Below are 14181 nucleotides of genomic sequence, written 5' to 3' on the forward strand. Positions count from 1 at the left end.
TCTTTTTTATCAGTAATAAAAAATTAATAAATATGAATCATTTTAAAGGTAATCCAATCCTAATACAAAATGTACTTTATTCTTCTTTTACCTATCAAGAAACTCTTACTCACTTCTTAATATGGTTTCAGAGTCATTTAGAGTCTATCCTAACTAGAGTTGGATGGACATATTTAGACTTAAAAGTCCACCTTTAATTCAGAAAAGCTAAAAAAAAAGAAAAAAAAGTTATTTTTTAATATATAAAGGAGAAAAGAGATGTAAATAGAGAAAAAGGAAAGAGATGTTAATTATTTGGATAGGAAAGATAATTTGGCTTTTAGAAAATGCGACGTCATGGTGTATGTGATAAACCCAAGTTGGTTGAAGAGGTAGAGAAAGCATATATGAAAAGAATATGAGGGTAGCTTATTTGTTTTTCTTCTTTTCTGAAATGGGAGATTGATTAGAAGGAAAGGTTAGTTTGGGGGTACCCCACAACTATTCTTATAACCCAACCAAACTAGAGTTTATCCCAAACAACCAAAGTTTTCCCACTACTATTTACCATTCATATCACTAAACTAACCATTTATTTTCAAGATTCCACCAATTCACACATGCATCTCCATCATTCAAATTTGATTTTGTCAACCGCTTCCTACCAAAGCATCCCCATATAAATGCCCCACAAAACTGGGTCAGGCAAGAAAACACCTACCTCAATTTCGCCTACTCCAAAACCCAAACACAAAATCCAGAGTAAAGAGATAGAGCTATGGGGAACACCATAGGAAGGAGTAGAAAAGCAAAGGTGATGAAGGTGGATGGAGAAACGTTGAAGCTCAAAACTCCAGCCAGAGCAAACGACGTCGTCAAGGACTACCCCGGCCACGTTCTCCTCGAATCCGAAGCGGTCAAACATTTCGGCCTTCGGGCCAAGCCCCTTGAGCCTCACCACGAATTGAAGCCCAAGAAAATCTACTTCCTCGTTGAATTACCCAAGATTCAGCCCGAAGAGGAAAAAACAGCGCTGCATAGGAGGGTGCGATCCAGTGGTATCCGCGGCATGAACGCTAAGGATAGACTCGACCTCTTGATGCTCTCCAAACGCTCCGCTTCAGACCTCACCCTCGTCAGGCCCAGCCCCAATCTCGCCTCTGATGGGCCCATGAGGGTTAAGATGAGGCTCCCCAAGGCCCACTTGGACAAGCTCATGGAGGAGAGCACCGACGGCTCCGAGGTGGCCGAGAAAATCATAAGTTTGTACATGGGAAACAATGCCCGCGAGCCCGCCGCCGCCGCTGCAGCGGCAGACGACGGTGGCGCGAGGACGCTGCACCATCACACTCACAAACCACGTGGGGTATGTACTTCTCTTTCTCTTTATACTGCTTTGTTAATTATTTTATCATGTATTTATACAATTACTTATTCGTTGAATCTTTACTTTTTCATTTCTATGCTTAAGAAGTGATCTATTTTTAACTTTATAAATATTATTTTGATTTCTCCAGTACACCATAAATATATGGATTGCTTCGTTAGCACTACTGGTTTATGATAAGATAATAATATAAAAATGCTTTACGCTAATTTGTCATAATTACTAATCCCTTTGAGATAACTATTATTCGTGAGAAATGATTAGATGATAACTTGAAAATGTTTTATATAATTATAATTATATTTTGAGTCACGAATCTTTGAAAGTGGGTTGAACTTTCGTGTGTTTGGCTGTTTGCGTTCACGGGCGCTAATTAAGGAGTTGGTTAATAGCGACATGGACGTGCGCGAAATCCCATGTGGTTCCTTAGACACGGTCCTTTTCTTCCACCGGATTTCGTGGGATTATAACTATTTTTTAAGCGTTCATACTTCACAACTTGAATTTTTTCTCATCTTTATACTAACAAATGTTTATCCTTTTTAACAAATACGGGTTAAACTATTTTTTTGAAAGGCATGCTTTGTTTTAATAAGTTGACTTATATCAATACTTATACTATAACGTATATTCAACTCCAATTCGTATTAAGTCTATATTTAGTTCTATTAATGTCTTTGCTACAAGTTTATTTGCACTCAAGGTGAACTTTGAAGCCATTAATAGTTGTTTTGTGTTGATTTGCATCGAGGTAGAATTTCTACAAATAGTAAGTTGATTTGCACTGAAAGTGAAAGCATTTTTAGTGATTATAAAAATAACATGTTGGTTTTACAATTAAAAAAAAATTAGAATGAAGACTTGAAACGTAATTTTGTCTCAAACAAAACAATACCAAACACACTAGCATGACGAATGAAAAGGAAGTCGCATTGAGGGAAACAAACAGGGTTTTGGAAGTTTATGAAAAATCAAACACGCCACTAAAGAATAATTTACAATTTTGTTAGTATTACATGTGCACTCAATGACAGTACTGCTCGTTTACTACTATTAAAATAACGAGAAAGAAGAAAGAAAGGTTAGAATGTGTGTGGCAGTTTCCTAGTGATTCATTAAGAAGCTAACATTTGATTATGAAGGATTTTTTTTTTGTATGTTCTTACTTGAATATTGCTATGATTTTGCAGAAACGAGTGAGTTTTAGCCCCGTGGAAAATGATGAAATTCACGTGGAAGCACCTTCGCAATAGTGAGTAGTGAATAAGGGTAGTTTCTTCTTTGTAATTATTTAAGTAGAAGAAAGGCAAAAACAGAAAAGCTAGCCAGAGCAATAGCACCCTCAGAGTTTGGTTTTGGTGCTAAAACATGTTAATTTTGTGGTCTGCGTACCCTACTTTACAATGAGAGAAGATATAGATTTGTATATACATGCAATATTCATATGTAGTAATCAGATTACTGATGTAATAGACAATTTCTTTTTGAGGGTTAAAATAGTTTTTTTATATCAGAAATAAGAAACTGAAAGCATGCATCCTCCCACCATTTTAAAGTAAAATAAATTTTAAAAAATAAAAATTATGAAATCGTTATGCACTGACTATGTAAAATATTCCATATTTTCATTAAACTACATTTATTATTGTTTTTTTCATTAACTACCTCCAAAGTTGTATTAACATGATATTTGAATCGTTGCCAGTGATTTTTCTACAATAACAATAAATAACCTTAAACTCATGTTTAGTTTACACAATAAATAAAATTTATCATTCAACGAAATTTGGGGTTGAGAATGGTCCACCTTACTCTAGGTTGTAAACACGGCATTTAATCTAATAAAATACTTTTAAATTGAGTTCAGTTTTTTAATTTTTTTATTACACTTAATGCAACCCAGATTGAGTTGTATGGATTGGCTAAGTGGTTTTATTTTTTATTTTTAAATTTTAATTTGCAGACACTTTTTTTGGATTTTTTAGAATATATTTTAAAAAATAGACTATCTCATTTAATATTTAAAAAATATACACTTAATAAATATAACGATGAGAAAATTATAGAATGGTTATATTCTTATTATTATTATCATTATCTAATAATTTTAGACTGATTTAGTGGGGTGTCGAATTTATCATACAGAACATCTAGACTTTTTAGTAATATGAGTGGGGTAAGGGGAAATTGAGGCAGGCTTTGCGTGGCGCATTTAGCGGATCGAATATGAAGGATATTGGCCCAGGCAAGCCCTCTTCATAACAAAACAAGACAATTGCTTCCTACATTTCTATAATTTCTTTTTACACCCCCACATCAATGGTAAAAATAATCTTTTAAAATTATTTCGCTTTCCTATGTCCTAAATGTATTATAATGTGTGCACAAATTATCAATTACACTTATAAAAATAACATTCCGAAAGGAAAATATTATTTGAACAATTTTTAATCAGTTTAATTTTGGAAACCTCTAATTATAACTATTATTTGCTATTTTATTGTTTAGCATTTTTTATTAAATAAAAATATGAATACAACTAAGGAACTAGGCGGAAGTAGTTAATATATGGAACCCACTATTAGATTATTATTTTTTTGGTTAAATAAATTATAATTTCTTCTTAAAGTGCTTATTTTAACCAAATGTGCTCATAATACTAGTATTTCCTAGCATGTTATATTTAGCAAAATGATTTTGGAGAAAATAGTTTTATACCTACAAGAAATGTCTCATAGTTAGAATTTGTTTTTACTAATTATAATTGCATAATTATAAACTACATATTAACTTGTTTAAAAGCATAATTAAATATTTATGCGACAGTTATAAATATAAATTTGTATGCAATTACTAGAATGGTATTTCTCTATTGTTTTGATTTGTACGACACTAAAATATTTATCAATTAAATTGATTTAAACGTAATAGTTAAATTGAGTGGAAATAAAAATAAAGAAAAAGGGAATTGATCATCATTTTACTTTGTCTTTTTCTCTTTTCTTCATGCAAAGGTATCTTTGCTACACTACACCCATTTCATATAATTTGTTAACAAAAACCATAAAGCATTCATTTACTTTTAAATATTATAAAAGCGTGCTCCGAGTGGAATGTCCCCTACGACAAGAAAATTTCACAACCACAATTAACTTTAATATGTTGAACACCACACAAAAGAAAACCCTTATTATGGGTTTGGGTTTGGATAGGAATCTTTTTAGATGATTTAAAATGTTTTATGGAGATTTTTTTTGACGAAATTAAAATTCTAAAATTTTATTAAAATAATTAAATTACATAAAATTAGATAATTTTAAATTTCATCCAAAAAATTTAGTTTTTCATATTCGTTTGAATTCTCATCGATTTAACTAAACCGATATATTATTAGAATAACTACTTTTTTTTATTAAGATTAATTATAACTTTTTAATGATGTTAATAAAATTTATTTTATAATTTAAATTATAACAATAAATATTATAAACTACTATTATTTCTTACTTAACATTAGTTAGATTTTTTTCAGTAAATATGTGAGGAAATATTTTTTTTTTTTCAAATGTGAATTAAAATCTATTATCATATATGTTGTGATTATTTTTTGTCAATGTTTATAGTAATTTTTTACCGTCAACAAATATATAACATTTTAGAAATTCCGAATTTCCTATACAATTACTCCATAGAAACACTTCCACAAAGTTAACAGTCTATAGAGCCAGAAACTGAAAATGGGTTTTGACTGTGTCAGACTATTCTTCATTTTCTGCTTCAGTTGGAAGACCTTAAAATATATGTTATCCTTTTTTTTATGTTGGAAATTTAAGAACTAAACAATTAATTTTATCATTTCAATCTGAACGAAGCTAGAAAATTATATCTCTAACATTTCCTCGTGTAAATCCTAAAAAAACTGAACAAAATTAAAACAATAACAAAACCAAAAGAAGAAACTAATCCCATGTTTCAGGAACAAAGTTTATAAAGTGAAAGCCCAGGTTTGTAGCCACAGGAGTTCCGACAAAAAACAAAAGTTGCTAAGTTTGTTTCCATGTTACAAAACCACAACAAAAAGGAGAAAGCATTAATTCTTGCCTTGAAAATCATTGTCAAACTTCCCAGAAAAGTTAAGAGGACGACACTTTTCTCCCATTAGGATGTTCTTCCTCCAAAGGGCTTCTTCATCATGGTCACTTTTGTAATCTCCTTCAGCTTCTCCCTCTGCCCGCACCTTCCTCCACGACAACAACTTCACCACGGAGAGTGCTCGGTTGCCGAAGTTGCTGTTCAGCTTCGAAACCAGCTTTTGCTCCTTCGAATTCGACCTTTTTGTTGTTGCTTTCTCAGCTTCCATGTGGAGCTTCTTCAGTTTCTCAGAACCGCAGAGAAAAGTTATGACAGAAAACACAGACATGAGTGAAAGAACAAGAAAGAAGAGGGTGAATGGGAGGGAGGAGAAGAGAGGATTGTGCAGGGAAGAGGTGAGAAGAAACCTTGCCATGTGTAAGAAATGAAGTTACTTAGAAGAGAAGAGAAGGGTTAGATGGTGCTGCATTAAAAAGAGACAGCGCAACACGTTGGTGTGTGTACCAGTGTTGTACTTGTTTGGTTTAAGAGTATGTCACACGTTCTAATGTTAATCCGTGTTATAGATTTTGGCACACCTTAACGTGTATCGTGGAACTCCTCCACACAAAATTTCTACATTGTCAAATAACTCTAAATTATTATCACATATTATATCTGTAGCTATATTTCTACATTGTTTTTATTTTTTTCCCTTACGGGCTTACATTTATTTTATGATTATGATAATTATATTTTATTATTTTTTACTGTGTAACTGACAAATCACGTAACCGATCATATTAATATATATTAAAGACATTCAATAAATGACAACGAAACTTCCTATAAATCATGATGACACTCTCAAGAAATCAATTAACACTGATTTAGTGGAAGATATTGATTTATTAAAGACATTCTCCAAATATACCAATATCTCTCCTTATAAATAAGGGAATCATGCTAGAAATAAGTGAACACTGATATTTGATAGATTTGTTCTATCATAACAAAGATCAATGACTAAAGACTATAAATAAACCATATACAGTGTAAGATACACTTTAATTGCGATGAGGCAACCGACACATCTGCAACTATGCAACCCGTTCTAAATACTATCTAGGTTCACTTTATCTATACAAGTATATGAGAGGTTATGTACACCTCTCATGTTTCGGAGAAGATCCTTACTATAAATTTTGACTAAGTATTTGGTGTAGCTTAAACATTATGATAAGTATTTGGTGTAACTTAAACATTAAATAATAAGAAAGTATTTTATATTTGTCTAAAATATTAATGAATTCCATTTATCTAAAAAATGATAGGTAAAATAATAGAGAAAATTGATTTGGATCATAATATCTAATAATTTCAATTTGTTCTGGTTAGAACAAAACAAAAGATAAAATTAATAAACAGTATATATAAGTTTTATTTTATAAATTGATTTTATAAGATTGAATTATGTTTAAAGTTTATTTTTTTTAAGATGTGTTAAAAATCTTACATCAACTATACCTAAGATCAATTTATATGTACAAATACATGTATCTATAAAAACCAGTGTCAAAATAATTTTTCCTAGATAATATAAGTCTATAAGACTGGATTAAGTTTGCCAAACAAATGTATGCATACTCCATAAATTGTTTTAATAAGAGTAAAAACACATAAAGAACATGATCTCTTCAAAATAAATTTGATTTATTCATGAACAACTTAAGTAAATGTTGATCTTATAGGGAATATCTTAACCTTTTTTTTTTATAAAATTTTCGTGTTAGACATCACTATGCAACTTGACATCTCAGCTTAATTGACACCTCAAGTAATAACAATCATCTGTCAAGGGAATATCTTAACCTCAAATGTGGATTATGGTAATATAATTAAGTTTTAAATACTTCATGAATTTAAGTATTTTTAATTGAATTTCTATTAAAAAATGTATTATATAATTAAGTGTACAAAGTATTTTTTATTTCTATCTAAGTAACACGTCATTTTGAGTTTGTCATCAGGTGATTGTTCTTTTTGTCTTTTTTCTTTTTTAAGGAGTTAATAGATGAGTTGGAGAAGATTTGAAAAGAAAAGAAAAATTAATCGATGAGTTATAGAAGAAAAGACATAAGTAGCAATTTTTAAACTTAATTAAGCCTTAATACTAGACTTTTAATTTAGATTTTTTTACTTAATCAAGAATTTCCTTTAATATTATTTTTTTTAATTTTTTCAAATTACAATCAATTAAAATGATTAGTTTAATTCATTAATTAAATTATCTAAAAAATAACATCTACGAATATAAAACTGTGTTTATGAAATAAAAAGTACATAACTAGCAAATTTTAAAATTTTAAAAACAAGTTATGTATAAAAGCACATTAAGAAAAATCTAATTAAAATATCATGTTTTAAAGCACACTTTTTTTGACAGAAATTTATTCTTATAAGAGGGTCTACTTGTAAGGTTTCACTTAATACTTTGATAGTTGATACCAAATTTTTTCTACATTCACTTCACAACACACAATATTATTATTTTAAGAATATTTATATTATTTAGTTACAAATTTTATTCTTTATTAAAATCACGAGTTCTATACAACTTTTCGAGTGTCAACGTATATATATCTTTTGTACTTACAAACACCATGAAGGTGAATTTTTAAAAAATTATCTATTTTCATAATTTTAATGTAAAATTCATAAATTTAATGAAAAAAACTTCTTTTTCATAAATATTTATAAGTATATTTTCTTTTAAACATTATCTAATTCCAAACACTAATTTTCAATAAAATAATTACTATGTTTTTATATACCACTATAAGAAATTCATTAAATAACAACTAAATTGAGACAAAAAATAATTAGTCACTATATTAACTAAATTAGATACTAATTTAAAGATTAAAAAATTATTTGAATTTAAAGTGGTTTCTATTATTAATAAAAATATAAAAAATAATTTTTAAATGGGTATCTAAATTAGCTACTAATATTGTAGATTCTACATTAGTCTCAATTAGTCTTTTAAAGACTAATTTAGAATATAAAATATTAGTAACTAAAGCATTGGTAACTAAAACATTGGTAGCTGATGGTTAGATACCAATTAAAAAACCACTTATACTCTAGATACCAATAATATTTTTAGTCTATAAAATTATCTATAATTTAGTATAATAATAATTAGTTAATTTAGTCTTTAAAATTAATTATAATTTAATAATTTTTTTATAGTATATTCTTAAGAAAATCATTTAAAATAATAAAACCACTGATAGAAATATACTTTATTTTTTGTGATAAAAAAAGATAATATATCATTATTATTGTTAATGAGAAGATACCAAAGTTCCTTAATGAGCTAGGCCAAAAGTGTAAGTACAAGTGGATATGGGAAATGGACGTTTCATGTCCGTCCAAAGGGTTTACTTGACTTACACTGCTAGACTTCGGTCATCCCTTTTGTCACCATTCTCTAATTCAATCTCCACTATCAACTCCCTTTTATATATCATTTCATTTTTTAATCTGCATTTAAAAATTATTTATTTCAGTTCTTTTCTATATATAAATCAATGAACAAATTTACCAACAATGAAAATTCAAATTACTTTAAGTGTAGATTTAAATTTATTCCTTTTAACAACTGAATGAATATTTATTTATTAACCATCTTCTAAAATTTATCTTATAATTATTAAAAATTAAAATTTAAGTTTAACTCAATCTTGTAAAATCAAATTTTAAGCGAGATTTACCATTTATATGTTATAAAATTTTCATCTTTAGTCGTGGAATCTCCAACACACTTCGTTCATGCCGAGAACTGTCAATTCGTATGTGAAACTATATATTATGAGTGGTCTGATAACGAGTAATCTAATAAGTCCAACAAACTCTCACTAGGATAGACTCAAATAACATTGATATTATATTAAGCAGTACACTTTAAACCTAAATCAATCTTGTAATTTATTGAATTTTATATCCATTTATATACTAAAAAATATCTTTATCGTGGATGTGAGATCTCAGGCCAATTAAGTTTTTTTAATCATTGTTGGTTACCAGAATCTTTGCAACAATTGTCTTGGCATGTAACCACCATGCTTCATTAATTGTAAAGGTTCATGTTGGTCAATTTAGGTGCAGAGCTGGGCATTCCCTTTATATAGACTTGAAGAGGAGGAGATGGTGTTGGTGCCAACTCAATTTTTCTTCTGTGTCTGCATTTATGCATCCAATAGTGAATTCTACAATTTCTCATTAACTCCCTCTTTGTTTAACTATATACATTTATTAAACTAAAATAATATTACATTTAAAAAAATTTATTTGATATGAATAAGTGGGACAACTTAGACTTTTAACTAATAGCTCCTATAATTATTTTAGTTTGAGGGAAAAAACATGAATAGTGGTTGTTTCATTCAACATGTCAATTTATGGGAATAAACTTCTCTAATAGCCACTCATTTGTCACTCCCATTGAGTGACTAGTTGAGGACAACCATTGCTTTATCTGGTCCATGAATGACTTTAATTAAATAAAGCTAAGAAAAATAATAAAAAATAACTTTTTTGTTGTTCTGCTGAAGAAATAGATTTTGGAGTCTACATATGTTTTTGCTGAAGTTATATATATATAATAATGTTTTATAGTCATTTGATAAAGTTTTATACATATAATTTGATAACTACATTTCATTTAGCTAATAAAATGTTTTCGTTGACCCAAACTTATCTACTGAATAAACTCATTCAAGGTTTCAAATGAGATATTTACTTTAAAAGGTTAGTTTTGAGTCATTGAAAAAAATTTATGGCCATCAATATTGGTGGTCCATATAAAAAAAATATTGTTTTCTCATTATGTCATTTAATGGTTCCATCCGATCAATTTATATTAGTTAGAATATAGTATAACTTATGAATAATAAGGAAGATAATACTTTTTTTTGCATGATTTATTTAAACCGTCATTTTACCGAACAACATTATCTTAATATTTTTTATAATAAATTATTTTATTTTTTAAAATATATTCTGACTTTACATTGTTGGTGAAACTTTGTAGGCAGTTTCTTTCTCTACCCCCTACATTTTTTTTCTGTACTCCCACAATTTTATAAATCTCGAAACTCACATTCACCTGTTATTTGAATTTAGGATCTGGAAGTGTGTTACGGATTCATCAATCTGGAAGTTAATCATGTTGCTTTCTGGATGAGGAGGTGTTCCAAAAGTAAAGTCTACATAAATTGTTGATTTTCGGATTGCTGAATCCGGAAGCCTAATTTCTATTATGGATTGGTGGATCCGAAATGATTTTTTTTTCAATTATGAATTTTTGAATCCAGAATGTATATTTTGAATTACAGATTGATGGATCCATAATGGTTTTTTTCAATTATGGATGTTCTGCATTTTTTTATTTTGGATTAACACTATCATTCATAATGTACTGCCGGAAACACCAATCCAGGAGATTACCGGATGCGTCAATACGAAATTTTCCTGGATTTCATAATCTGGAATGTCAAAAAATAAATGTAGTTTTATATAGGGACAGTTTTGTCTTTGTGCAATCTTGACGGGGTGCAAGAAGAAAAATGTAGGGGTACAGAAAGAAACTACCAACTTTTTAATATATTTTGGAAAACATTTTTCAAAAATTGTAAGAAAATTGTTATTTTAAGTCCTTCAACCTAATTGGCGTGTGGCTTTTATTTTTGGGTCTACAGAAGCCCAATACATCCTTCTCTGTTGAATACGGTGGGCCATGCAATCCACTAACACTTACACAGACAACTTTTTTCTGTAAGTTTTTCACTACGTTCCCAAACATTGCTTATATTAAATAATATTTTTTTATATATTTTTCTATTAACTACTTATTTGTAACGGTTTTGGTTAATACGCATAAGAAAATTGAACTTGCTTCTCATGAAGTGTACAAGTATTCATTAGCTTAAAGAACATAAATAGTCACTTAATAATAAATTATAGATTGAGAACAAGACAAAATAATTACAAAATAATGTGTTATACTATTTCTTTTATCTGATATGGCACACTAAGATTTGAAACTAAATTCTTTTAAGTTAAGTTTGGTTAAACATAATTGATAATCGAGTATCAATTATTTATATATATAGTTAATTAAACACAAAAAATGAGTCGATTAATGTGCCACGTGTCCACCATAGAGCATTCTACGTGTCGGTCCTAGAATGAACCATGTCATTTGTTTTCTTTCTACTTTTAGTATACTTTGTTTTAAAAAATTATTTTACTGTTTTTTGTTGTGCTGACACGTGTCCAAACTTACCTTTTGAATAAGTTTATTCAGTATTTAGTATTACTTTTAGATATCAAATTACAAAGCAAGTAAAATATTAACAAACTTCAAAATAGGTTGAACTTAATTTTGATACCATTTTAAAGAAAAAAGTAAACTATTTAAATATAATTCAACTTTAGAAAATCAAATGGAACTTGATAAAATAAAGTTTTTACGCCCAATTTATATATATATTAGTTAGAATATAGATCTCCACGAATGAAGAATATTAATATTGCTTATCTCAAAAAACATAAATAGCTATTCATTAATTTAATCAAGAAATTTTTTTGAAATAGAAATATTTTAGAACCATAAAACAATCGTCTTTACAATCAACAAAAAATGTTACACGTAACTAATATTTTTCTATTTTCTTATTTCCCAACGCACCTTTGCTGTGTATATTTCATAAAAGAAATTGAGTAAGGCCATTTTTATATTATTTTATCAGCAAAAGTAATATATATATATATATATATATATATATATATATATATAAAAGAAAGATTATTAAAAAATGTTCTTCTTTTCTGATCATACGCTATTTTGTATTTGGCTATAGATGCATCTGATGTGAATGGAGAGTTAAGTTGAACAGTTGAGAAATAAGTATGAGGTGGGCAAGAATTTTCCAGAGAAAAGGCAATGGTTCTTGCGTCAGGTTGGAACCTCCTTCCAGGAACATCTGATTCCTTTCTTAATTTCTTACAAAACAATCTTTTACTACAATGCCTTTGCCTTTTAATTAAAGAAGATAAAACTTAAATCCTACACAATTAAATAGAAACTCATTTACCAAAATACTCACATATGCTTTACAGATAAACATGAAAATGTGATTATGAGTTCAATTTTCAAGTTTATTTGTATGAAATGACAAGTATGCAGAGAAATGAATCTGATTTAGTCTTTAGCTCTCATCTTTTAATGAAGAGACATTCTAAGTTTATAAGAACAAATAGAAACTCATACTAAAACTGAGGAAAGGAAAACTAGAATAATGAGATACTAATGTGTTAAGTGCAAGCTACAAAAAATGAAGATGCCAATAATTAGTCACGTATGGGAAAGAATAAAACCAGCTTTACACTTTATGCAAAGTGAAGTAGCCCTTCTGCTATTGTTTACTGCTGCAAATCTCCTAACAGAACCAATAAACAATAAACAATGGTTTCGATTAACTAAACCTTATTTAATAGATTTTATAGAGTTGAGTTATTAAACATTTCAACACCTTGCAATAGCCATGGAAGTTAAATAACATAAGATGGTGGAGTAGAGAGAATGAACTAGAGAGCCTTGTAATTCATGTCTCATCACCATATACTTCATGCAAAAGGTAAGAATATACTTGTATGAAACTACATTTATATACAATTTCATTCATTATCAATGATCAGACAACTATAGCCAACCCCATAAAGTTAAACTCATACAAGATTTCATTCTTATTGCTCACAGTTATAAGTTAGGAACACTTGAAAGTTACAATAGAAAATACACAAACATTTTCCAAGTGAACTAATTAGATCAAGTTTCCAAGTACTTTTTGAAAGAAAAAAAACCATGTTAGCCAAATAGGTTACCTATGCTTTGGCATAACGTAAGGTAGTGAAGAGCATCACACCCTACTTAACATACAAGCTCTTATTTATATACCTTGCCTCAGAAGGAATCAAATTCCAAGTACTACTCACACAATGGTGTCTCCAACAAAGACATGGAGTCCTCAAAAACTTACAATAGTGCTGCTTCTTTTCTGTGTCACAATTTCATCTCCAATTTATGCCATCACATCTTCTACCAAGTTAGACCAACCACTAGCTTCTCAGCAACCATACACTGAAGTCAAATGTGGATCATGTCCTTGTGGAAGTCCCTGCGATGAGCAACTTCTGCCATCTCCTCCTCCACCTCCTCCTTCGCCGCCACCACTACTCCTACCAGAAATTTCCTCCCCACAAATTTGTGATGAATCGCCACCGCCGCCTCCGCCGCCACGGCGACGGCCACCACCACCATCACGACCTCCACCAACACCGCCGCCTCCAAGGTTCATATATGTAACCGGTTCACCGGGTGATGCATATGCATACTATTACTCTGCTGCTCAAAACAGAGTTGTGGAGTTGCTGGTTTTGGCTTTGTTGGGAGCACTATCAGTCACAATGTTATTTGGTTGAACTTGGTCTATTTATTCTTGGTTTTATGTCATTTTTAGGTACATTATATTTTAATTTCCGTTTCCTTTTGTCTTTCTAAATAAGCTTGTTGGTGAGCTGATTCCAATATGTGATGCTAAACAATTCAATATTAACATTTGATGTACAAAAACTTAGTTCTTATGTGTTGCTAATTGATTTTCAGTATGTGGTTT

At 29.5% G+C, this 14181-nt stretch overlaps 1 protein-coding gene and 1 long non-coding RNA gene across 2 annotated transcripts; both read left to right on the forward strand.

The window, feature by feature from the left end:
* The first annotated feature begins 209 nt into the window (after window positions 1-209).
* Window positions 210-2863, forward strand: LOC137824004 (uncharacterized protein At1g66480-like). Its single transcript, XM_068629414.1, has 2 exons — window positions 210-1345; window positions 2557-2863. Exons 1-2 carry the CDS (start codon window positions 758-760, stop codon window positions 2617-2619), a joined length of 651 nt encoding a protein of 216 aa, XP_068485515.1. The 5' UTR covers window positions 210-757; the 3' UTR covers window positions 2620-2863.
* An 8306-nt stretch (window positions 2864-11169) lies between these two features.
* LOC137826983 (uncharacterized) lies at window positions 11170-14181 on the forward strand. Its single transcript, XR_011083630.1, has 3 exons — window positions 11170-11278; window positions 12367-12465; window positions 13474-14181. It is a non-coding gene; the product is annotated as an uncharacterized lncRNA (long non-coding RNA).

This window comes from Phaseolus vulgaris, chromosome 8, assembly GCF_000499845.2.
Source record: "Phaseolus vulgaris cultivar G19833 chromosome 8, P. vulgaris v2.0, whole genome shotgun sequence".
NCBI lineage: Eukaryota > Viridiplantae > Streptophyta > Magnoliopsida > Fabales > Fabaceae > Phaseolus > Phaseolus vulgaris.

Coding starts and splice junctions, on each gene's coding strand:
- LOC137824004 (XM_068629414.1), top strand. CDS start 758: ATGGGGAACACCATAGGAAGGAGTAGAAAAGCAAAGGTGATGAAGGTG. Junction 1,346..2,556: donor ACACTCACAAACCACGTGGG/GTATGTACTTCT, acceptor ATGATTTTGCAG/AAACGAGTGAGTTTTAGCCC.